General features: G+C 36.5%; 1 protein-coding gene across 1 annotated transcript in view; it reads left to right on the top strand.

Annotated features, from left to right (window-relative positions):
• Window positions 1-24,998, top strand: part of LOC139971572 (F-box only protein 11-like) — a 45,657-nt gene that overhangs the window by 8,287 nt on the left and 12,372 nt on the right. Inside the window, exons 2-14 of the mRNA XM_071978175.1 lie at window positions 9,785-9,885; window positions 12,774-12,840; window positions 14,533-14,680; window positions 16,313-16,442; window positions 17,449-17,659; window positions 18,281-18,387; window positions 20,179-20,290; window positions 20,748-20,854; window positions 21,188-21,325; window positions 21,850-22,067; window positions 22,500-22,680; window positions 24,114-24,236; window positions 24,745-24,907. Of these exons, the coding sequence (XP_071834276.1) occupies window positions 9,785-9,885; window positions 12,774-12,840; window positions 14,533-14,680; window positions 16,313-16,442; window positions 17,449-17,659; window positions 18,281-18,387; window positions 20,179-20,290; window positions 20,748-20,854; window positions 21,188-21,325; window positions 21,850-22,067; window positions 22,500-22,680; window positions 24,114-24,236; window positions 24,745-24,907 (1,806 nt within the window). The remainder of the gene's footprint in view (window positions 1-9,784; window positions 9,886-12,773; window positions 12,841-14,532; window positions 14,681-16,312; window positions 16,443-17,448; window positions 17,660-18,280; window positions 18,388-20,178; window positions 20,291-20,747; window positions 20,855-21,187; window positions 21,326-21,849; window positions 22,068-22,499; window positions 22,681-24,113; window positions 24,237-24,744; window positions 24,908-24,998) is intronic.

Below are 24,998 nucleotides of genomic sequence, written 5' to 3'. Positions count from 1 at the left end.
AAAGAGGCAGTTTATCAAGCCAATATAGATGAATGGAAGACCTTCATGTGAGGAAGGTAACATCTACATTATAACATTCACACAGTATCCTGTACGGAATGTCATGTATATGTACATGCAGCCTTAGTACAGTAACACAACAATGCAGTGTATTCTTTGGTCCAACATGTGGCCTTATGATGTTATCATACAAGCCAGAGCTGCCATATAGTGTGGTTGGTCTTGGTGGGTGACTTTCAGAGCACTGTTTCCTTTGCCTCCTGCTGTGTACATGTTTGACATTGAGCAACCAGAATGTACCTGTTACATTGATCTAGATTCTATGATAGATTTGGTTTGCCCAGGCAGGACCCACCAATGATATATATTATATCTTGGCTCAGCAGGTTAAATTAAATAAACAGTTATGAGAAGGGATTCAATGAAGTATATTATGGCTTGTAATTTCTGAGCCGAGGAACAGAAAGTTCATTTCATGGAAATACCTCATTTCATGGAAGATTTTTGTAAATGGGGGGAAAATCCTTTGCAAATAAATGTTTGGATACTGCATGTTAAAGAGGTGGTTTTAGTCGAAGCTAAAAATACACAGGTAGTCCGGTTTGTAAAAGTTAGTTTGTAAAAGGTATCAAAATCCTGGCTGTGTTTCTTCAGCCTAAAAAAAACATACAATTACTATCAACATAGCTGAAACTCTTTAGTTTACATGGATATATATTGCATGGTGTGAACTTGTCAAATTATTTCAGCTAGATAGGAAAGGGAAATCCTTTGTTTAGATTACCTGTAAATGTTGAAATTTATGTTATTTCTTTACCCATTTGCTCCAGTGGATACATGTTAAGACTTTTCAGTTCTGTGGCTCTTACAGTTTTAATGACAGCAGGCTACAATACAGAATGTTCATTGAAAATGCAGAATATGTTTTCCACTGTAGCCTTGTGAAAGCCTATACCACCATCATTGCAGCTTTGGTAGCCTTGAGGGAAATTCAATATTATTGTTAAGATTTACTTCAATTACCATACTTGTATAAAGAAGAGAGGTCAACCGCCACAAGAGACCAGCTTTGTGAACTTGTATGCCTCTATTTGTATACTATAACCCTCTCTCACACTTTTACACAGAAAACCTGGTATGCTTTCTTGTAAGTGACTGATCAATTTAACTATGAAAAAATTTCATATCCTGTGGAACCCCAAGTTGTTGACCAGGGTGTTGATTTTTTGTAAGGAAGAAAAAAGGCCTATGAAACTTGCAAAAATAGGAATGGAATGTGCCACCACAGTCTGACCCCTGTGAAGGTGTCTGCAAATAAAATGAGAAACCTTGCACATATATATGTACAGTACAATATGTAATATAGAGTTGAGTGATGGATGTTAGTGGATTGATTGAAATTCAAAATATTTGTGGTGGATATGCAGATATGAAGAGAAAACATGTATTGTCAGGGCAAGCTATTTCTTTGTAATGAAAGCCTTGAAATTCTATTTGGTTTTCCCTATTTGGTTTTGATGATTTAATCGTAACCATTTGCATGTATGATGGCGTATGTGTTTGTGTGTGTGTGTGAGTGCGTTTGTGATGCCCAGCTTGTAAACATGATATCTAGATCTAGAAGGGAAGGTCAGACCAATTACATATTTTGTGTGTAGAAGTACCACATTGAGTACAAGAAGCCTCTTGTTTTTGGTGAGGGTCAAAGGTCATTTGGGTCACCCTGGGGTCAAATTGTGGAAACCTTGTAAACACGATATCTCAAGAAGAGAAGGTCAAACCAATTTCATATATTTTGTTGTGTAGAAGTAAGTACAAGAAGTCTGTTGTTTTGGAGAGAAGGTCAATTCAATTTCATATTTGTTGTGTAGAAGTACCACATTAAGTATAAAAAGTCTGTTTTGGTAGATGTCAAAGGTCATTTGGGGTCACCAGGGGTGAAATTGTGAAAACCTTGTAAACATGATATCTCAAGAAGGGAATCATATTTGGTGTGTAGGAAGACCACATTGTGTAAAGAAGCCAACTGTTTTTGGTGGAGGGCAAAGGTCATTAGGGGTCATCAGAGGTCAGATCTTGAAACCCTTGTAAACATGTACACCCTCACTATACATTTCCTCAGATTCATTAAGAAAACTGCTCATGTTACATCATGGAAACCACAATGCATTTTTGAGTTCTTAAGACTTGATTCAAGCTATACTATCTTAAGGTTCAGGAGAGTGGCCATAATTCATCTGAACCATGCTTACAAATCTCAAAAGAGAACTAAAGTGGAATACTGTTTGAAAATATCCGTCATCCTGCAAAATATTGGATAACGTGGGCTGTCGAGTCGCAGACACACTGTTACCATATAGCATTTGTCACATACAGTACTGTATATATTGTAAAGTGTGTTACAGTGTGGTAGTCTTCTGGTTAAATAGAAAGATTTGCACCATGTCTTTGACTACCACCAGCATCACAAAGTTTTAGGAAGCATGGTTCCAATGTAGAATATATAAACAACAACTGTACATAAATATGCAAGTTTGTGTAGAATGTGTCCTGGACTCTTGCCAAGTTTCCTTCCCTGCAGGTGAACAGGTGCCTATAGGCACATTAGGTGGTCGCTGTGCACAACTTGAAGTACAGGCAAGTTTACATAGATTTGGTTGTACAACTATTAACTTGGTCTAGTTCACAGTTAAAATCTTATACTGTGTGACATGACAAGCTGTCTCAAAAACTGAGATGAATGGAAATGGGTTACTATTAATTAAAAAAAGCTGTTTGCAACATTTTTCTGAACTACCAACCATGCATGTTCCAACATGTTGCCAAGCCAACTGGAGCTGCCTCAGAAGGGAGGGGGGAGAGACAATGGAGTTGAAGTTTTATAAGCTTCCATTTTAGATTTCTATGTTTAAAGTCCTTTATTCTTGTATTTAAAGAATTGGCAAATAGTTTGTTGTTCAAGCTTGTTGCACCATTATAACCAAGCTATGGTAGAAATATTGGCCTGTACTATTTAAGCTCTTACAATTGTTTCACTGCTCATTATTAATGACACAAATTTTAACTACAGTAAGTAATCCAGTACAAACATTTTGGTGCCCCACAGTAAAATTTGATACATGTTTTTATGGTTTCATGTGCGAACCTAAAGATATTGCCTTCCTGTTCATTAATTATGGTGCTCTTTTTGAAAGCGCTTTTTAAAAGCGATGGTGTTTGTTTTCTCTCTGAATCGATGGTGGGGTTTTGTCTAAGCCCCACAGATTTAAACTTGTTTGATATGAGGGTAGAACATATACCATTTTATCCATTACCTTTTGTCCTACATCTTGGCTCAGTCTCAGCAGGTAGTGCCAGCGTATTTAACAGCCTTCTTTTGAAAACAAGTCTCCCAACTCTCCCTCCACTACAGTAGTAATTCCCCTTTAATTGTTCTGTGGGGTAGGCTGTAGGATCGAATTGTAAAGACCACTGTACTACTACTACAAAGAAAGAAAGAAACAGGTTTGTGTGTGAGATTGTGTGTGTGTTTGTGTACACTAAAGCTCTTTATAAAATCTTGTCAGTTTACTCAGGACAGGCTAACCACAGCCAAATGACAGGGCCTCATTCTCTTCCAGTAGGCTGTCATCACCACCCAATGGGAATGGTCTTTATCAATGTAAGATGGAAACAGGTACTTTATTCCTTGTTTCCCTTCTGTTTGAAGTGAGTCATGATTTACTGTGTACAGTCCCTCAGATAAAGAGCTTTTGGATTTAAAGCAGGAGACCTATAATGGCATGGAACAATTGGTTTGGCAATGATTCTCCCATTAGACTAAAACCCTATTCTACAGTCCACTTCCCGTTGTATAAATAAAAGAGAACATGCAGCTTGGATTAGAGTGATGGAGAACTTCACAAAAACAACTTATCAACTTGGTTTGGGGGAAAGGTTTACTTTTGGCCTGAACCGGAATCCATGCTCAAAAAGAAAGTTGTGATCGGAAAAGACAAAGGAAAAAACATTTCTTAGCATGTAGGAATTGTTACAAGAAGTGTGGAAGAAAACGAATGTTTCATGTATGAAAATGGTTTAAAATTAAGAGAGAAGGTATAAATGTTATGAGGGAAAAATATGGTTAATCAGGTGACATTCTCACTAATGTTCCAATTTTATACTGAGTTTGCATAAATTAGATTATATTGCCAATTGCATTTTTATATTATAAGAAGGTCTAGTTGGAGAGTTTCTCTAGTACAAAGTTCACTTTAAAAGTAATGAAAATTTGACCATCATCGTCAATTTACCCGAGTTTAACTCACGTGACAGCAAAATGACAACATACGTTACCATTGCAATTAAAAATAAGGTTACTCAAGTGACAAGTTGTGGTTGCTCACATGAGGTAGGGAGAATTGATGCACCACTCAATTATGAATATGACGTAAATTAACACAATTACATACTTATAAAGTATCAGTTAGAGGTAAATCAAGTTAGCACTTGAAAATACATTTTAGTATCATACTATAGTAGCATCTATTCCAATTTTATGATGTTTTTATTTCTTTGTTCTTAATGATGTGACATAGAAATTTGTGAAATTTTGATTTTTGGGAATATGCATAATTTATTTGCACTGTGACAAAACATATGAATTGACATTAAATCAACTTAGAGTAATATTTCATTGTTTAATCAGGCTGGGTATTTTATTCAACTGTAATTTATCATGCTGCAGTGTACCAAATAAGAGGGCACCCTTCTGAACATTTTGAACAGTTCTTGAATATTCTTAACCGTACAATCTGACCGATTGATTACTATAACAAAGGGCAAATCTTGATGTGATTAGCTATAATAAACTAATTATTACTGTGAATTCAATGTTAGTTAATAACAAAATGTTCCATCAAACATTAACTTGAACATGAGGCAAACAATGAACACATCCTTAGCATTAAACTACTCTAGCAAATTTCTTAATATCCACATTTTCTTTCGTATTCAAAACTTTGAGATTAACCCTTTTCATCTCCTATGTAACTGTACATACACTTAAGCGTAAATGAATGACACACTACATCATACCTACAGCATACTTAAGATTTGCTTCAACCATGTATACTTTGAACTTGCGTTTTATCAAGAAACGACTGTTTTATTTCTAAATAGCCTTTTCCATGATTTGTGCGATTTTGTATGTTGAAAAACTTATTGCAAAGCCGAGAATATTTCTGCGAATTTGGTACAATTTTTTGAAAACACAAAATTGCAGTATTTTCAATAAAAATAATAATAATTGTAATATTTTTGATTATGATAGTTACGCGGTCACAGTTATGTATCTAGGGAACCTGTGCATGTCAATAATACAGTGTACAGCTGCATCAGAGTCTGTTATTAAAGTTCATAGTGATAGGTCAAGTTATCGGTTTGAGCATGGAGCTATTACCGGTAATAGCTCCATGGTTTGAGTACAAGCTGTTTCATTCTGACAGTTTTAGATTACACTGATGTGTAACATTGAATGTAAAAGAAACCACAGTAGTATCCAACAAGTCTTGAATTGTACTATTGGCAGTTTCACGTTAATACAGATCAAGTAGAGGACACTGAACTTTCGTGAACTGTTAATGAACCTTTGAGTAAGCCTTGTCATCAGTTTTTACTTTCTGCACATGTAACACAGATCATAAAAACTATTGTAATAAGGAGATTTAGAATTGTGTGCAATCTTTAACTACACTATTAGTACCCAATTTGTGGTTATTCATGTGACGGTTACGTGACCAAATACAAAGGTAGCTTAAACCATGAAGTTGTAAGTTACCAATGAAATGTTGTATTGTTGTGATTGCCAAGACTGTGGTACTTCTCACCTATTACAAAATTCAGGGAAAAATTTGAGTTTCCACTGCGTAACATGAAAAGAAGTGGAATTTTGGTTACTCGCGTCTTAATTACAAGCCCATATATAACATTGGAGTAATTTGATGTTCCTCTTTTCAAAGAAGACAAATATTTCAAAAAATCCCTTTAGGCAACAAACCTGTGTTCAGTGTCCTTGAAACGAAGGTCGTAGAAACAAAGGGATAATATTAACAGAAAATTAGGCAGTCACTCACTTTGCATCATCAGTGTGCATTATTAGCTCTGGTTTATTTATAATTAAAACTAGAATTAAGAAAAGACTTTTAAAATGGTCAATCTTTGATGGATTTTGATGGGACTGAGAATTATTTTCAAGATTTGTAATGCCTATTAGAGTGGTAAGGATGATGTCGTTGATACTGTAGGTGTTTAATAGTAGACCTTTAAAGCGTTAGTTTTTTTTTTAATGGAGTATCCTATTTTATGGTCATTATAGGGCTGAAGGGACTGAGCTCATCTTTGCATCAATTCAAGTTTTATCCAAACTAAAACAAATTTACAAAGTAAATAATGACTTTGGCTCTGCAGCGGCAGAATCTACCCGCTTATTAAATCTCTTTGTTAATCATTTTTGCGGTGCCAGGAAATGAGAGTTCAAACAGAATGTCATCGTGACCAACTTGCGTTCATAGGGATATCTGTACTATTTGAAAGGGAGCTCTCATGCAGACGTTTATGAAAGGAAGAAATGTTGACGGTATATATTTCCCAGCTGAATTCTCTAAGATCAGATCACACCATCTGCCCTGTGTCAGTTGAGAATGCTTGAGAGAGTGGTGTCAAAAAATGAAAAAAATAATTGTAAATTAGCCCTGAATGTAATCTTAATGTTCACACACAGTTTGATATACCAGGTATATATACATCTCTATAATGATATGTCATCAATATTGGGAAGGTTTACATACAGCTATCCTTGCAAACTGTCTAAAACCAACAGGAAAATGGTCCCACACAGTTTGATATAGGAATAACATATCTATAATGATAACTCTATGATATTGGGATGGTATGCATATACAGCTATCCTCGCAAACTGTCTAAAACTACTGTAAGAGTAAAATGGTCCCACACAGTTTGATATGAGTAACATCTCTATTATGATATGTCTACGATATTGGGAAGGTTTGCATACAGATATCCTCACAAACTGTAAAATGGTCCCACACAGTTTGATATGAGTAACATCTCTATTATGATATGTCTACGATATTGGGAAGGTTTGCATACAGATATCCTCACAAACTGTAAAATGGTCCCACACAGTTTGATATGAATAACATCTCTATTATGATATGTCTACGATATTGGGAAGGTTTGCATACAGATATCCTCACAAACTGTAAAATGGTCCCACACAGTTTGATATGAGTAACATCTCTATTATGATATGTCTACGATATTGTGAAGGTTTGCATACAGATATCCTCACAAACTGTAAAATGGTCCCACACAGTTTGATATGAATAACATCTCTATTATGATATGTCTACGATATTGGGAAGGTTTGCATACAGATATCCTCACAAACTGTAAAATGGTCCCACACAGTTTGATATGAGTAACATCTCTATTATGATATGTCTACGATATTGGGAAGGTTTGCATACAGATATCCTCACAAACTGTAGAATGGTCCCACACAGTTTGATATGAGTAACATCTCTATTATGATATGTCTACGATATTGGGAAGGTTTGCATACAGATATCCTCACAAACTGTAAAATGGTCCCACACAGTTTGATATGAATAACATCTCTATTATGATATGTTTACGATATTGGGAAGGTTTGCATACAGATATCCTCACAAACTGTAAAATGGTCCCACACAGTTTGATATGAGTAACATCTCTATTATGATATGTTTACGATATTGGGAAGGTTTGCATACAGATATCCTCACAAACTGTAAAATGGTCCCACACAGTTTGATATGAATAACATCTCTATTATGATATGTCTACGATATTGGGAAGGTTTGCATACAGATATCCTCACAAACTGTAAAATGGTTGCACACAGTTTGATATGAGTAACATCTCTATTGTGATATGTCTACGATATTGGGAAGGTTTGCATACAGTTATCCTCACAAACTGTAAAATGGTCCCACACAGTTTGATATGAGTAACATCTCTATTATGATATGTCTACGATATTGGGAAGGTTTGCATACAGCTATCCTCACAAACTGTCTAAACCCAACAGTAAAATGGTCCCACACAGTTTGATATATGAATAACATCTCTATAATGTTATGTCTACGATATTCGGACAGTTTGCATACAGCTATCCTCGCAAACTTTTCTAAAACTAACAGCCAGCAGGATTTGTGGCATTTGGGAAGATTGTCCATTTACTGTACATAATTCTATGCACCCGTATGTCACAAAGAGCTACTAATAAAAGTTTACACTGTTTTGTACGGCTATATTTTAGCAGATCGAAAAGTAGAACTCTCTTCGCTCATATGATTGTGCGTTACGATGGAATTTCAGCTCTGTCATCATCTTGAGGATATAAATGGAAAGTAAAAGATTCAATAGTTGCCACCATATATCATTAACTTATGAGGTTTTATTTCAAGTCTACTTCTGGTTATTAGGTTATTTGTGTGTTTTCTACAAGTACTGTTGAAACTATATTATTTAATGATTCATAAAAACTGTGGAGTAAAGAAACTATATAATTTTGTCCAATAACTTTCATAAAATATTTAACTCTTAAGTATATAACTATTGCAGAATAGATCAATTTTTAATTAAGTACAGATGATGTTGTGCATGTAGCCCTTTATACTTTCAAGTGGTTGAGTATTACAGATAATAAAGTTAGTGTTTAATTTTTTTTTTTTTTTTTTTTTTTTGGTTGGTTGGTAGCAGTTCTGAAGGCACTGAATTTTGTCTCTTATAGATTGTTAAGATTCTTATGTATATAAACTGCTATACAACATTGCTTTTACATAGCAATTTGACCATTTTGCATGGCTTTCTTGTGATTCCGGATAAATCATTCCCTGCATTATACAGTATGAAGTACACAGTTCAGTGAAGTATAGTAAGTACTACACAGTACAGTAGAATTCACAGCCATACTGTACAGTAGTAGGATGGGCTCATAATTGACACACTTAAGAATTTGATTATTGATGTCTTTCAAAGAAATATCCAAATCACTCAAGTGTATTCGTTTTTCATATGTGTAGTTCCTCAGAAATGTAGTGATCTCAAAATGTTCATTGTTCTGTGCCTACGCAACCAAAGTACAATTGAGCAGAATTTGAACACAAAATGTTTGCCTCGTCAAGTTCTTTCATACCCCTAAATTGACACATTCATTAAGCTAACTGTAGTGTAGGCCTAAGTATACATCAATTGCCTTTGGATGCTGTGCTCTGAGCCTCTAAGCTCTGACAGTTCAGGTCCCTGAGCATAGTGGTATTATATTGAGGTAATTTTGGCGATTTTTAGGGAGTAAGATTTCCAAATGCCAAAAAACTGGGGGGAGGGTGTGTAAAGTTATAAAAAAAACACAATTTGATCAACATAAACCTGAAATGGTTGAAACTCACCAAATATGTAACTCTGCTTGACTGCTAAAAGTTAAGGTTGCCTGCTGCTGTATCGTTGCTAGTAATGTTTGAAGGTGCGTCAATTACGAAGGTGCGTCAATTATGAAGCCTTTACTATATTAGTAATGTATCACACTACTGCACTGTAATAGTACAGTGTATTAGTGACATTTCCCAGAATGCATTGAGTGCTTATCCATTTTTTCCTCCCAGTTTCAACTGAGAAGTCTGAGTATTGCAAATCATTATAATTTTACATTTAACTTCTTTTCCATTTCTTTTTTGTTCAGGTCCAAACAACACATCTCATTCCAAAGGAGTTTACCATGACAAAGACAGACCGTACACACTAAGAAGAAAAGCATCATCCCTAAGTCAAGGAAACGAAAATGTGAGTTATACTTGATATGTTCCGTCCTAAACTCCTTCGTATCAGTAAAAATATAGATTTACTTCGCTCCTCTCTTACCTGTCTCCCACTCCACAACTGCACTTTCTTATCTACCTAACTACACATTTAGAAAGGATTTAGCAGTGCGCCCTCGCTCCCTGGGCCACGCCCACTAATTCCTCCTTCCTTATCTACCACCCGGAAGTGACTACACATGTTTTTCCGCAAAATTATCACTTGTGATTTTTACAACTACTTTTGCGTTTTTGGAATTCATCTTTTGTATAATTCGACTACTGAGACCTTCTTTCGTCACTGTTCCAAGAAGCACTCATAAGTATCCTTTTATTTACGTACAAGTTATGATTGCATGTTTCTCTCCATCCGTGTGTTTTGTCCGCTTCCGCGTTGTATTGGTCTAATCCTAGTTCTCTTTATATAGTTTGTCTCTCATCTAATTATTTTATTATTTCTTTACTATTTCTTTATTATTTTTATTTTTTGGTGTAAATTTCTAACATTTCTCAAATGCAGTAAAGTTAGTAAGCAAAGGGACTATTTTTCTGTATTTTGTTTTTTGAAAATGAAACTTGATCTGTCATAGCCGATGATTCATTGAACTGCATTGTTGTGGTATTTTAGTATCGATTAGTATCACAAACTGAACAGAATCAATGTAGAAACTGCTTTGAGTGGATTTGCGAGGGGGGGGGGGGCTCTCCCAGGCCTCACATATTTTGTCTGGCTATATCAGCATATCAAAGGTAACACAAAGCCATACAGTAGATTTTTTTGTTACTCCTTGGAAATACTGTCAAAACAGACTGGTTACAAATGAGCCTAAATTTCTGCTGAGTTTTTATTTTCTATTCACCGGTTCTAAATGTATATACTGTATGTCTACCACAGACACTTGTATGCCAGAGAAGCGACTCTAAAGATATGATCATGGTTTATGTGTTTGACCTTCAGATGTTTTAAAGCAATGTAAGATTACATTTCCCATCTTGCATTGCTATCTCTTTGTCACAAGATGATCAATGGTTGTGATTGGTTGAGGAAGATGAAAAAATGTCAGCGGATGCAAATTTGTCAACATTTAGCCAAATAGATTTGGGTGTTTGTTACTTTAACTTGTATAATGAGTTTATGCACATTCAGTACCAAATCCGTTTTAATTGGATTAACTTGAGACTACGAAGAGAGTTGCCCAAAAAAAAGACAATTTCAAGACAGTTGTTTTGCCATTTGCCATCAAACCAGCACCTCCCTGTTAAGGCAATAACCAGACATACAGCAGTGTTGAATTAATGAAGGCGATGCAAACCTGTAAAGCAGATTATGCACACATAATGATGTCAGTAGCGTATTACTCTCTTTTTCTTTTTTGCATTCAGTATGTGTCTGTAAGGTAACTCCTCACAGAGGAAGCACACGTATCATGCTGCTCGGTTCATGCCCTTCAGAACTAAACCGGCTGCCTTTTGCCAGAATTGAATGCTTTCATGCCGTTTGAGAGCTCAGTTCTCTCAAGCAGTGAGCATCAATTTCCAAGTGTGGTACATGTCTTCCTCGAGTTAATTGTACAAGGCATGATACTGTATGTAACAGTGAACATATATGCAAGGATTTCAAATCGTTCTCTCAAGTAAAAGGAGCTGAAAATATGCATGTTACAGATCCTTTAACCAGAATAAACTTGACATACAGTAGCTTGAATTAATATATTCAGCAAAGAAATGTTAAGCATGGGAATCCCTGGCACAATTTGCAAATTATGAGAATTTTGAATTCAATTTGCCTTGGGGAGAATTGTGTGCAGGAGTGCAAATACTTCTTATTATTACTACTGCTGTCCACAGTATACATGTACATGTACAGTTTGTAAAATGGCTGCCCAAAATATCAGTGGCAGTTTCTGAGAAGCTTATAAAATATGAAACTCTGATTTCAATAGATTATTTGAAGTTGTGAGGGAGACCTGGAGAATTCATTTATTCATTCCTTTATTATTTAATTGTTCATGGATTACAGTATGTGGACACAGATCTACAGTGCATACATGCAGTACATAAACAATGCTGTTGTGGATGAAATTGAGTCTAACTACTGTAGTCACTTTAAGCACTTGAACATTTACTTGTCTGATTTTTGGCCTTCCCAATAGCTGGGAATTATTAATAGATTTTTAGAACCTCAAGTAATAGCAATCCATTTTATCTTAGCAGTTATGAGCAATGTTTAGGCTGCATGCTTTTAGTGTTTTAAGGTAGTACAGATAATTTACTACCATATTTTTTTTTAAGAAGAATTATCAACATTTGGAGAAAGGGGTATGACTAGTACTGTACTGTATGACTAATGGTTTGGCTGGTAGAGTAGTTGATCTGGTTACACGGTTTGAAAACATACATAAATACATATAATGTATTGATTATTCCACGAATAGTGGCCTTCTGTAATTAAAAGAGTGACACATTAAGAATCCATAAATCTTACTTCACTCCTCTCTTACTTACAGTAGGACTGCTATGTAGTACTGTAGTAGCATTACTAAAGCATGGAATTTGATCTTCTATCCCGACTAGAATAGTTTACTTTCATCACTGTATGGTAATTATAGCTTTCTCTATAATTAGAAAGTGTTCTTGATTACAGTTTGACAGTAAACTGTTTTCATTTCACATTTTCCCCTGATTCAATTCTTTGGAAGAATGGGCCTGCTAGATCATTTCTTAGACAAATGTATACAACTTACAGACTTAACCATGTTATAGGAAAATGGTTTTGGTCTTTACTATCACAATTGATCTACAGTTTACTGTATGTTATTGACTGCAGTACAGTACTCTGGTAATTAACCAATTGATTTTTTTCCATCCATACAGATAATTACAACCTCATCAAAAGTAAAAAGATCTCGCTGGGCAAGTTCAGATGTACAGAATGTTCATGGTGAGTTTCTTGTTTTTTATATGTTTCACCCTTTAAATGGAGAAAACAAATTACTGAAGGTGAGACCTAAGATTTGCATTTGCAGGGGCAAAAATATGCTACATTATTTTCATTCCTCAGTGCTCTTAAGTGTATCTACATTTGGCAAACTTGACCTTTTGGGTCCACTCCCCATATCCACCCACCCGCCCACTTGTCATATCCCATTTGACCTCCCCTCTGTTTTTGTTACAAACTGCTGTCTTCAAACTACTGTTTCCACTCACCAGTGTGTTAACAACCGGATAAAGTTTTTTTGCAGGTGGAAATGGGAAAGACAGTAGGTGGTGTTACGTTTCTGCATGGTCGATTTCAGGAAGAAACATGGTTCAAGTGGGCATTGACCTTTGACCTGCCTGGATGATGCCGGGCAGTAATAAAAGCAGCAGGGTTTAAACACTCCACTTTGCAGAGATATCTAACAATGAACAGGCGAGAAAGAGAGTTTGATAAGGAGAAAGAACCCTTTGATTTTTATGTCATGTTCCTTCCCCACACTCCTACAGTAGCATATAAAATAAGGGTAAGAAGATGAGTCACAAGAGCAAGTCCCTATACATCAGCCATTGATCCATAGGAGGAAAATACTTCCTTCATTGACTTGATGGAAAAAAATTTGAAAGGAAAAACAATGGCTAAGATGCAAAATAATATAATAAAGGACTTGTGGTGAAATCAGTTAAATTGGTCCAACCCCCAACCTCAACACTTGTCCCTCTGTGGTGATGGAAAATGATGTCCAATTTACTTACTTTATTTTGGCTGGCGTCATTGAGTAATTAGTCTGAAAATGTCATACATGGATTCCAACCCAAATCTTGCCGCTTGTGTTTCTGCAAACTTTAAATGACTTGGCAAATAATTTTCGACTATGTGTACCACATCTTGTTTTTATTATGGTAAGGTATGACTTCAGATTCAGATTCTCTTTATTTTATCCCAAGCTGGGCAATTGATTGCTCACAATATAAAACATATATTTTGAGCAATCAATTGCCCCTCCATTGATATGACTTAAGTCATATCAATGGAGGGGTTCTACTCTAAATGCATCATCACTCAGTGAATGGGAGTGATTTCACCGGGGGGGGGGAGGGGAAGTTTAGACACAAAGTGGTGGTGGATGGCCCACGGGTGAAAGATCAGTACTTCCAGATACGTCTGGACACAGTGTAGAACAATACTTAGTAATGTGAGACATAAGTTTCAGTACCAGGAAGAAATTGCTTCTCTTCGTTGGTTCTTTTGACCTCCTAAATAATGTTTGTTTCTTTCAGGGTGCATTTTAGGAGAATTGGATGACAATCTAATTTTCATTTTGCTTTCCGTCTGATGTCATGATCCATTGCTAAGACTCTCCAGTGCAGTTGTTATTCTATATTTATGCTGATGATGGTCATAAATGTCAGTTATTCACATGTCGTATTTCACAGAATGTTGCTCCGAGCTCCACATCAAGCTTTGGCGCTTTATTGCCGGCTTGTTGATCACCATTTAAAGATCAATCAAGGTCAGGTTTTCTTTGTAATCTCCTTTTTTTTTAACCCATTTCTTCCTCGCAAGAAACACAATTTCATTTCCAGGGCATCTCATTTTAAGTGTTTTCATGTCGGCCTTGACATAATATTTGGCTTTCCTCTCTTGCTTTCTCAGGTATCAGTTCCGAAAATAACTTCCTTCAACACCAGGTGCCCGACGAGATCCTAATCAAGGTGTTTTCCTACCTATTGGAAAGGGACTTGTGCAATGTTGCTTGCGTCTGCAAGCGATTCAATACTCTAGCGAACGATCTGTCACTATGGTGAGACATATTTGACATATATCTATCTCTCTGGGGCTTGTTAATCGCTTCACTCTGTGTATGTGTTGGTCTACACTTGAGGAAGGTGCACTGTGAATGGGTCTTTTACCTTCTGGTGCTTCTTCATCCAGTAATATTATCTATCTATCTATGAAGTCAGTATTATTATTATTATTATGATTATGATTATATAGTAAAAGATAAAGGCTCTCTCATTGTGTGCATAGAACAAATCTATGTTAAGATATACGGTTGGTTCTACTACAGTAGCAAGCTAAAGTCTGTGTGATTCTTGCCAACGGTAAGATATTTGATGTTACCATATATCAGTATTTCTACGTGTATTATTTCTCTTTTAATTTTCTTCTAACCTTGCAAGTTCTGCTGTTGCTGTTGCTTTTGCTTTTGCTGTTGCTTTAATCTGATTTGCAAACAATTCAATATAATTCAAATTCAATTCAATTAGTGTACCTGATTTTCAAAAATTATTACCTTATTTGTAATAATTTATTCTTTCCAGAGTGCTAATTGGGTAATCGCTTTGATGGGGATCTACCCAAATAATGGTTGAGACTTGTACACTAACACAGGTCTGGTCATTGAAATGCTAGATAATGGTTCAGGTATCAGAAAGAAAAATTCCCATGCTATAATGACCAACAGTCAATGCACACAATATGCAAAGACTGAGTAAAACAAAAGTAGGAAGAAAAGACAATAGTACTCATTATAGCAAGAACAATACTTCACTTTCAAAACATAACTCCCCAAATATGAATATTTATCAGCCTTTCATTAGTCATCTCTGCTTTGTAAAGTTTTATATTTAATAGGTCCCAGCTATTTATGGATTAGTTGGAAAGTCTTAGAAACTACATCAATCAACCCTTATTGTTAGATGGTGATGTCCAATGTGTAATTATTGACCAACCACATGTTGCTTGATTCTTTCAACTTTTGTTGGACCGTTCCACTAAATTTGACGGGGGGTGGTCAGCTATGAGTTGCTCCAGCAATACAAGGGTCAAGTACGGGATGCGTAGAGATTGCTTAGGCTATACAGTACAGCTTGCACATTGAAAAATAAAAGAATATAGTTGATCAACACTTTCTCGGGCAGGAATAGTAACAAATTTCACCAAATTTTACACTTGAACACATCAAGATACTGTAGAAGGGAATATCACCAACTGATAAAATTCGGAACAATACACATGAATTTTTTTTCTCACTTTCATTAATGCAAATAAAATGTTACTGAAAATGGTAACAGCTTGGACCGGGTAGTAGACCAAGTAGTACCCATTCCCGTCACTAGAAAAATGTATTGCTTATCTTCCATGGCATGACTCTTTTCCTTTAAGGATTATAATAATTGATAGATTGCAAATTACTGAAGAGACTAAGGTTCTAATCACCAATTGCTTATTTGGATTAATTTGGTTTATTTTAAATTGAGAACAGATTGCGATACCAGGTAAACGATTGGTTACCTAATCATTTTGTGCCACATCAGACAGATGTTTCTTGTCAAGCTTGTTGATCATATACCCATTATCTTCTCTGATCCTCATGGTGTCTTGATCATCTTTACTGATAATCTTTTTTGATCCTCTTCTGATCATCTCACAGGAAAAGATTATACCAGTCAGTCTATGAAATGACACTTCCACTTTTAAGGCCAGCTCCAACAAAATTCAAATTTGTTCAGCCGGACAAAGTAGAATCACCAAACATATGGAAGGAGAGCTTTAAAACCTTGGTAAGTTTTATCACTTGATTACATTAAAATGAAGTTGTTTGCATGACACTGCATACATATGTAAGTGTGTGATTGTGTATAGGTAGGGTGCTGTTTTCTGATGAAATGGGGTTTTTTTTTTGTTCAATGGCAGACGATTTGATATTTATATGAAAGGGCGTAAATGTTCTTTCTGCGGAAAGTCAATGTTTATCTAAATGTCATAGTCTACAGGAAGCTTGAATTCTAACTTTTGATAAGGAAGTAAATCCTAAAAAAATCACTGGTTGAGGGTGATCTGTGATGTCATCATTGATGTCATCGATATATTTATGTTTGGTAGCAATTTTTGTTCCAGTATAAAAATGTAGTTAATTAAACCAAAATTTGACTTGTGAATTTTTGCACAGAGGCGTAATTTTGCTCGTGTTGACATTTTTGTGAAACAATTCCTGTCAGTGCAAGGACAATTCCTTTCATTAGGTTAGTGTAATGAAGATGGATGATTCTAGGCTATATCGTTTGAAGCCATGTCTCACTTGTCTGTATCTATATTAAGAAGTGTACAGGGTCAACAAGAGCAGGAATTGTACAGGGTCATTAAAGGAGCAAAACAAATAGAAATGTGAATGACGGAATTCTAATTGATGGGCTAGAGTAATTTTAACTTTGCATCTCTGTTTAAAAGGTCAACTGTGTTTCAACATGTGTGTATATATCGGTGTATACACTGTACATTGTTGTTTTTATGGTATGGATATGTTGCTCAAAATAGATTTTTTTTTTTCTCTCTCTCTTTGTTTTTCTCTTTTATCTGGAACTTTGTAATTTTGTTATTTGATAAATTCGCCAAGTGTATGTCCTTCCAAAGAACTACTAAGTATATGGGTATTACAACTATTACTCATGATCCTGGAGATGATAAAATTTTTATGTATTCCCCACAGCTGCTCTCTTCAAGTGACTTTTATCTGTTCTTAACTCTAACTCTCTCATTCTGTTTTTTCAATTCCCTTGTAATTTACAGTATAATGCCATCCACGTCAAGCCAGGATACGCAGCCTATGTATACGCCAATCATAAGTTGTTTGAAGGACGAGAGATTCAGTATTACGACACAATCGAAGAGGCTTTATCATCGGTGGAGAGCTGCGTCTATCCACTTATACTGCTCCACGAAGGCGTGTACAGCGGGGAGTGGTTGTATATAGATTCCCCTGTGTGTATCCTCGGTGCAGGTAATCATTTACCTATCATATATTAATAGCTCTCCAGCAGAGCAATATATCTCATGGCAAACAGTATCATACGGATAGTCTAGCCTATACATTAGTATGGCTCTATCCAAAGGACTAGTCCGTCATCTCGCAAGGTAGTTACATAGTCAAGCTGTGAAGGCCACAAGCCCCCTTATTGTGCCCATCTCTTTAAGCGAAAAGGAAAATGGAATCCGTTGTCTGTCTTCTGTTTCAAATGCAGACCTTTGGCTTAAAATAACATTCTGGGTTGAATTGTGATGCAGCTCTGGACAAATACGGTTCCATTGCAAGGCAGAAGATGAATACAATTGCTGACTGTGTCTGTATCAGAAACAAGCACGAAAAGTCACAAAGTCAGTAGTATATGTCGTTCGTTACACTAGTATTGATGGACAATTTATACCCCTAAATTACAAATGCACAAAGACTGGTGGTATATAGATATGGTGGTCACCCCCCCCGCCCCCCCCCCCCTCCAACACACCAGACAGGCTTTCAATCTCCTTCACATCACTTTCATCTTAGGTTCATTTTGACTGGCCTAGGATATCATTTTCTACTTCTTTCTTTATGCATTGAACATTGTATCTTCCTTTGCAGCACCTGGTGACATCACAGATAGTGTTATCGTTGAAAATAGCAAAGAGTCAACGTTTCTCTTCATGGAAGGATGTGAAGATGCTTACCTTGGTTATATCAGTATTAGGGTAAGAATTGTTGCGATGACCCGCCCATTTAACTGTCAAAATCTTGTTTTATGAAATTAGCCAATAAGTTGTTTTGTTATCTCATCTCCCTACAATGTAATGTTCAGGGAGAAGTGCATGAGTGAGTGCGTGAGTGAGTGAGCGAGTGAGTGAGTGGGTGGGTGGGTGCGTGAGTGAGTGAGTGAGCAAAAGAGTGTGTCGGGAACTCCTCCTGGACCATACGTCGAATCGAGTTTCCAACTTGGTGGGTAGGTGCCTGACCATGTAAACTCGTGCTCGCGTGATTGATGACATCAAAGTCCAAGAACCTAAAAATTGGTTTTTAGCCATTTTCTGTTTTATCGACCTGTAGGAAAAAGGCATTAAACCACATGATATGCAGAGAATAATGAGACCAATTTAAAATAGGACAGATTTAGGTCTATAGTGTCGGGGTTGAAGGTCAATTGAAGTCAAATTGGCCTAAATTGTGTGCAAAAGTGTGTCGCAAACTCCTCCTACACTGTAAGTCCAATCACATTCAAACTTGCTGGGTAGGTTCCTGATTGTGAAAACTCGTGCCTGTGTGATTGGTGATGTCAAAGGTCAAATATCCCCAAAACTGTTTTAGCCATTACCTGCTAGTCAGTATGTTGGAAAAAGTCAGTAAATGACAAGATATGTAAAGAATAATGGGATCAATTTTAAAATAGTACTTGCATCCAAAACCTTTCAAAAGCAATCACTTCCCATCTTGGAGGAGATGAGATCTGTAACTCCGTGGATTGTCCTCTTGTTTTGGAGGGGTTAGCAGACTACACACACAATTCCATGACATTCATGTTGTAAGTTTATCTCAAAGATAAACATAAATAACCAGAAAAATAAAAAAAAACTACCTCGGAAGAAACATGATAAAAAATACCAGCTGATAGTGTCTGGAGCAGGACAAAGAACAGCCTCTAGGATAGATCACCACTAGAACTCAAATGTTGTGCTGCCCTCACTTCGTTAAAAAAACTCATCTTATGCGTCAAGCATTCATCAATGTTAAACAATGATTCTTTTGGTCATTCGTTTTTGCTATCCTTTCTCTTTTCCTCTCCCGCGTTGCACCCTTCCAGGTGCATGTTGTAAAATAACTATTATTATTATTATTAATATGTTTCTCTCAAACAGAAATGCCCATGATCAGAAAACATAGTGACATACATGATCTAAATATAACAATATATAAATAATATTCCCACATCTCCCCTCCCTACAGTACCTGGCTTTGCTAGACACTGAACCAAGTCATTATTTTATCCCACCTAACTATGCATAGTCAAACACTGATGATTTTTTTCTGCTGTGCTTATAGACAAGATTTAACTTATGCTCCCAAGTAAGAGGATATTAACCCAAACTGTTACAATTCAGACGACTAGATCTTAAAATATAGAAATGTTGACTTTGAAACCAACTCCATTATTAAGTTATGTTAAGATCTTCAAATGTTAAGATTCATGCTTTGCATAACCCATTTCCATTACAGAAAAATTAATAAATATGAATCTAAGAGACTGACTTCGGTCAGCTTGCGGCTTTGATAAGCCAATTCACAAGTTCCTGCGTTGCAGGAGGATCTAAAAACAAAATATTTAAAAAAAACAAAAAAGGATAGATGTATGGGGAAGTTGTTTACAACAGTTATCTCCATCACATACATAGACCAATAATGATTACTTTGGTTGTGGTGTCTCCTGTAATGTTTAGGTATGAATTGTGTCATTAACATTAACGTGACATTCTTTATTTTTGTTCCTTTAGTTCAATCCAGAAAATAATCAGAACCAACAACATCACAAACATTCATGCATAGAGATAGGGTCCAACTGTCTGCCAACAATCGATAGTTGTAATATCAGAAGTAAATCTCAAGGTAAGAGAGAGTCAATGGGGCAGGGGGGAAGGGGAGGGAGGGTAGTGCGGAAGGGATGTTCAAGGTGTATAGTTACTGTGGTAGAGTTACATCACATCACAACTTATTAAGATATTTTTCTTCAGTTGTTGACTTTCTGTAATGTAAACATCTCTACACTTTAAGTCATGTTTCGAGATGCTGTCATAAATTGACAAAATATCAAAGAACATTGTGTATTGTTAAATTGTCACATTTCAACAAATGTGATCTTTACAAAATTGTGAAAGTACATAACAACCAAGTATCAGCCCCCACCCCCCCTCCCATCTTCCCTTTTCATTTGGTATTATCCAGAAAGGAATGAGAAGGAATTGTAAGAGAGAAACAGCTGTTTTTGTGGATAAGAGAATTCGTGTGAAGAGAAGTATTGAAGCCTTGGTGATGTCTTTCTAATTGCCATTTTTTTTCTTTTTAGTCGGAGCTGCTGTCAGTGTGAGTGGAAGGAAATCTGCCCCTACGATCAAGAACTGTGTGATCAGCGACTGTGAAAATGTAGGCCTGTATATAAATGACCATGCAGAGGTACGTGCTACCTATCCTCGTCTACGTTTCACCTGAAACATTTTGTTAGCTTAAGATTGTCTCGATATTTTTGCATGATATTGCCATCGTCATGACAACAAGGATTTGCGAGGGGATCTGAGAGGTTTGGAGTATGAGGGTCGGGGAATGGGAGGGGAAGCAGAAAGAGGGTAATATGTGCTAAATTCTTGTCAAAGGACCAGTAAGTGTACTTTTGGGGGGGATTGTGTAAGGATGAATTGTAAAAGTAATGGATTAAAAATAATAGTACCGAAGGAATAGAAAGTAGTGAGAAATACTTTGATCTCATCTCATTTTTCTTTCATTTTTTAGGGTAACTATTTGGATAATGAAATCAGTAGTAATGCCTTAGCAGGAATCTGGGTGAAGAACTATGCCAAACCCATCATCAGACGTTGTCACATACACCACGGTCGCGACGTTGGAATCTTCACGTTCGATAACGGAATGGTAAGTTCTGACATTTATGGAAATGTAGCCATCACTACGGTCCCAACTGCATGCTGGGATAATCAGTGGTACAGTCTGATGAATATTATATAGACCATATACGATGTAAATGCTTTATGTGAGGTTTGAATGGAGTGGCCTTGCCTCCATGCCTACAATGGTAGTCATATTGCATAGTTTTGAATAATTTTAGAACTGTTCACATGCCTACCTAGTATCTTCCCATGCACAAAATGTTCTGTTCCATAAATTTGATGTATTTCTATTAAAAAAAAATGGAAATTCTGAGACTTATAAGGAGGAATTTTTAGTACTTTCAGTGACTTTTAGTACAATTTGTGTCATTGTAGTGTAGGACTGATTTTTATCTTCTCTGTTATCAACCAAAGTTGTCTGATATTTAAAGACTGTATTGTTTCTGGTAGTAATCATACAATTACACAAATTTTTGAGAAAGTTACAGCTAATATTAGCTGTTGATAAAGTTGTTGATTTATGGGATTTTTTTAAAATTCTTATTACAGGGATATTTTGACAGATGTGACATCCATCATAACAGGATAGCAGGGTTTGAGGTGAAGGCAGGTGCCAACCCCTCAGTGGTCAACTGTGAAATTCATCACGGCCAAACGGGGGGAATCTACGTCCATGAAAACGGAAGGGGAGAATTCATCGAAAATCAGATTCATTCAAACACATTTGCAGGGGTATGGGTCACATCCAACAGTGATCCGACGATAAGGTACGTATTGCTGGTCTCATAATTCCGTGGTGAACAATGGTCTTCTGGAAGAAAGAGAAGAATTATCCACTGTATTTTGTGCTAAGTCTGTCTGTACCTCAAATATGAAGGTCAGGTGAAAGTTATATTAGGTTTGCCCATGCTTAATGTAAGGTTTGACGGTCTAGCCTGTATTTTGTGCTATGCCTGTCTGTTGTCCTGTTGTAAGTAACATGAGGTTTGCCTGTGCTGTTATTCATGCCTGTAACATAACATAACTTCCACCTGTACCTGTACTTGGGCATTTTGACAGCTTTTCAACACTATAGATCTGCCTCAGCCTTGCAGACAATGGTTGTGAGTTGTCCAATACCAGCAGACTAGGGCTGCTGGCTTGGTTCACCGGTATCGGTGTTTGTCAAACTAACGTGATTGTTGCCGTCTTCCCTGCAGAGCCAATGAAATCTATAACGGGCATCAAGGAGGCGTGTACATATTCGGTGAGGGGCGTGGCCTTGTTGAGAACAACGACATTCATAGTAATGCCTTGGCTGGTATTCAAATCCGTACCAATAGTAATCCTATCATAAGGGGGAATCGTATCCACGATGGACAACATGGAGGTATATATGTGGTAAGTCATACCAATTGTACTACCGTTAGTAAGCTAACACAAGAGTAATACCAAAATTTGCAATTTTCATATGATTTCCCTTCAATTAACATCCCCCTCACCCCCACCCCCATTTTTTTGTTTTCATAGACTGTTTTGTCTCTTTGTCAATGAAATCCTGTGTTAGTTCGTTATCTGGCAGCGGATAATGCTTCATATCGGTAGAAATTGTGAAAATGGTTTTATGAAGTACAGGTATGAGTTTTTGAAGTGCAGTGTATAGTTGGAAGATGAGGAGCTATGCAGATGGTAAGTGTATCATACTTGAAATGTGTGTAGCATGTGTTAGTATGTTTTGTATTTCATTCATTCTTCCCTGTTTAAACAGTGATTCTTTGCTTTGTTTATGAGTCTTCTCAAAGTGCTTTCACTTTGTCCAGTGTAAGTGGGGGTGCATTAATGTGCTTTCACTGATTTCATGTAACTTACTCATGATATTTTATTACAAATAAAATGAAATATTGTAATGTTTTGTGTATACTATTGTCAGTTGATTCAGTGTTACTCTGTCTGTTAAGCTGAACATTTGTATTATCGTACAAACAGTGCCAAACTTACATCACAATCTCTCCTTACAATATGGAAGACACCAGCTGTTCTTTTTACCAAATGACTAGATCAAACACACTAATATGGGTAAATTTTAACCAACCTCTTTTCATGCCTAAACGCTATATCTTAAGTATTGTTGTACGTTGCAATTTGAAAGGGATCACAACGGGGACGATAATTATAACCTTAATTTTGTGAAAAAAGTGCAAGAGAACTTAAAAAGTTTTTGCAATGGATGTTCAAAGAATCATATGTGCTGGATTTGAGGCTGTTATGTACAACCGTATCTAACGGTATCAATACTATATATTAGCTTTAGGAATATGCACAAAACAAAAAGCATAATACTGCTCTTGAGATAATGGTATGTTCGAAGAGTCATATGTACTGGATTTGAGGCTTTGCTGTACAACGGATCTAACTGTATCAGTAGGATATTTTAGCTTTAGGAGTGTGCACAAGAAAAAGAGCATAATACTGCTCTCTAGATATTGGACAAGATGGATATCGTTGCAGGTTCGCCATACTTTGTTTCCACATGGAGCAGTTTGTACCACGCGCAAGTGTATGAGTATAGCTGTATAATGTTTCACATATTGTAGGGGAGTTTTTTTTTGTAATTGCACTTGACCTACCACTCTTAAAGATTGCTGTATTGATATGATGGTGTATTGATATGATGCATATTGCTGTATTGATATCATGCATATTGATGTATTGATATCATTATATGTGTCAAACAGCTCAAAATGTTGTGCATGTGACAATCAATAATCAACTACCTTCTTCTGTATATTTGTCTTAGTTTTTCAAACTTTGCTTCTCTCTTTCCATCTCTTCAGCATGAAAAGGGTAAAGGTCTAATCATTGAGAATGAGGTGTATAGCAACACACTTGCTGGAGTCTGGGTCACAACAGGAAGCTGTCCAGAGCTAAGGAGAAACAGGATCCACAGTGGCAAGCAGGTTAGTATGTGGAGCATGGTGGCAGCGGTGGGTTTTATCTTGGCACCTCACTTACCTGTTTCATCTTCACAAAGTTGGATACTGCTACCTGCTCAATTATAGAATTGTTAAAGTGATAGCATCCCAGGGGTAACATTTCTTTTGGAAAGTCAACAGAAGAGCACATGTGTTGTAGGCGTCTTTTTTGTTTTAAGTTGCTTTCATTTCCTACATACCGTTTTTGAGAAACTGATAGCTGAGAATGTCACAATTTATACCAAAAGTGAACTTAATGTAGTTGTGTAATTGATGTTCAAATTTTCAATTATTGGAGTGAGTAATCAACATTTAAAAATCACACTAGCCAGCCACAGGAATGCAAGAACACCTATTAATTATGAGGTATTTTGGCAACATTTTGAGATGCTATTCTTACTGTCAAATCATTTGAAGGCCTTGAAGATACAGCTAAGTACTGGTCAAATGCACTCAGTTGATGATATAATTTCCTCTTCCCCCGTCACTCCAGGTTGGTGTTTATTTCTATGACAACGGTCACGGCACCTTGGAAGAAAATGACATATTCAATCATATGTACTCTGGCGTCCAAATCAGAACGGGGAGCAACCCTATTATCAGGCGGAACAAGATTTGGGGCGGGCAGAATGGCGGAATTCTGGTGTACAACGGAGGTGAGCTCTCTAATAAGAGATGTTGAATACCACAGTTAAGTCTGTAGCTAATAAAGGACAAGCTATACGTAGGCCTTGCATATTGAGTTGC

Source organism: Apostichopus japonicus, chromosome 8 (assembly GCF_037975245.1).
Source record: "Apostichopus japonicus isolate 1M-3 chromosome 8, ASM3797524v1, whole genome shotgun sequence".
NCBI classification, from domain to species: domain Eukaryota; kingdom Metazoa; phylum Echinodermata; class Holothuroidea; order Aspidochirotida; family Stichopodidae; genus Apostichopus; species Apostichopus japonicus.
The sequence above is the reverse complement of the archived record's forward strand: the minus strand, read 5'-3'. Positions and strand labels throughout refer to the sequence as shown.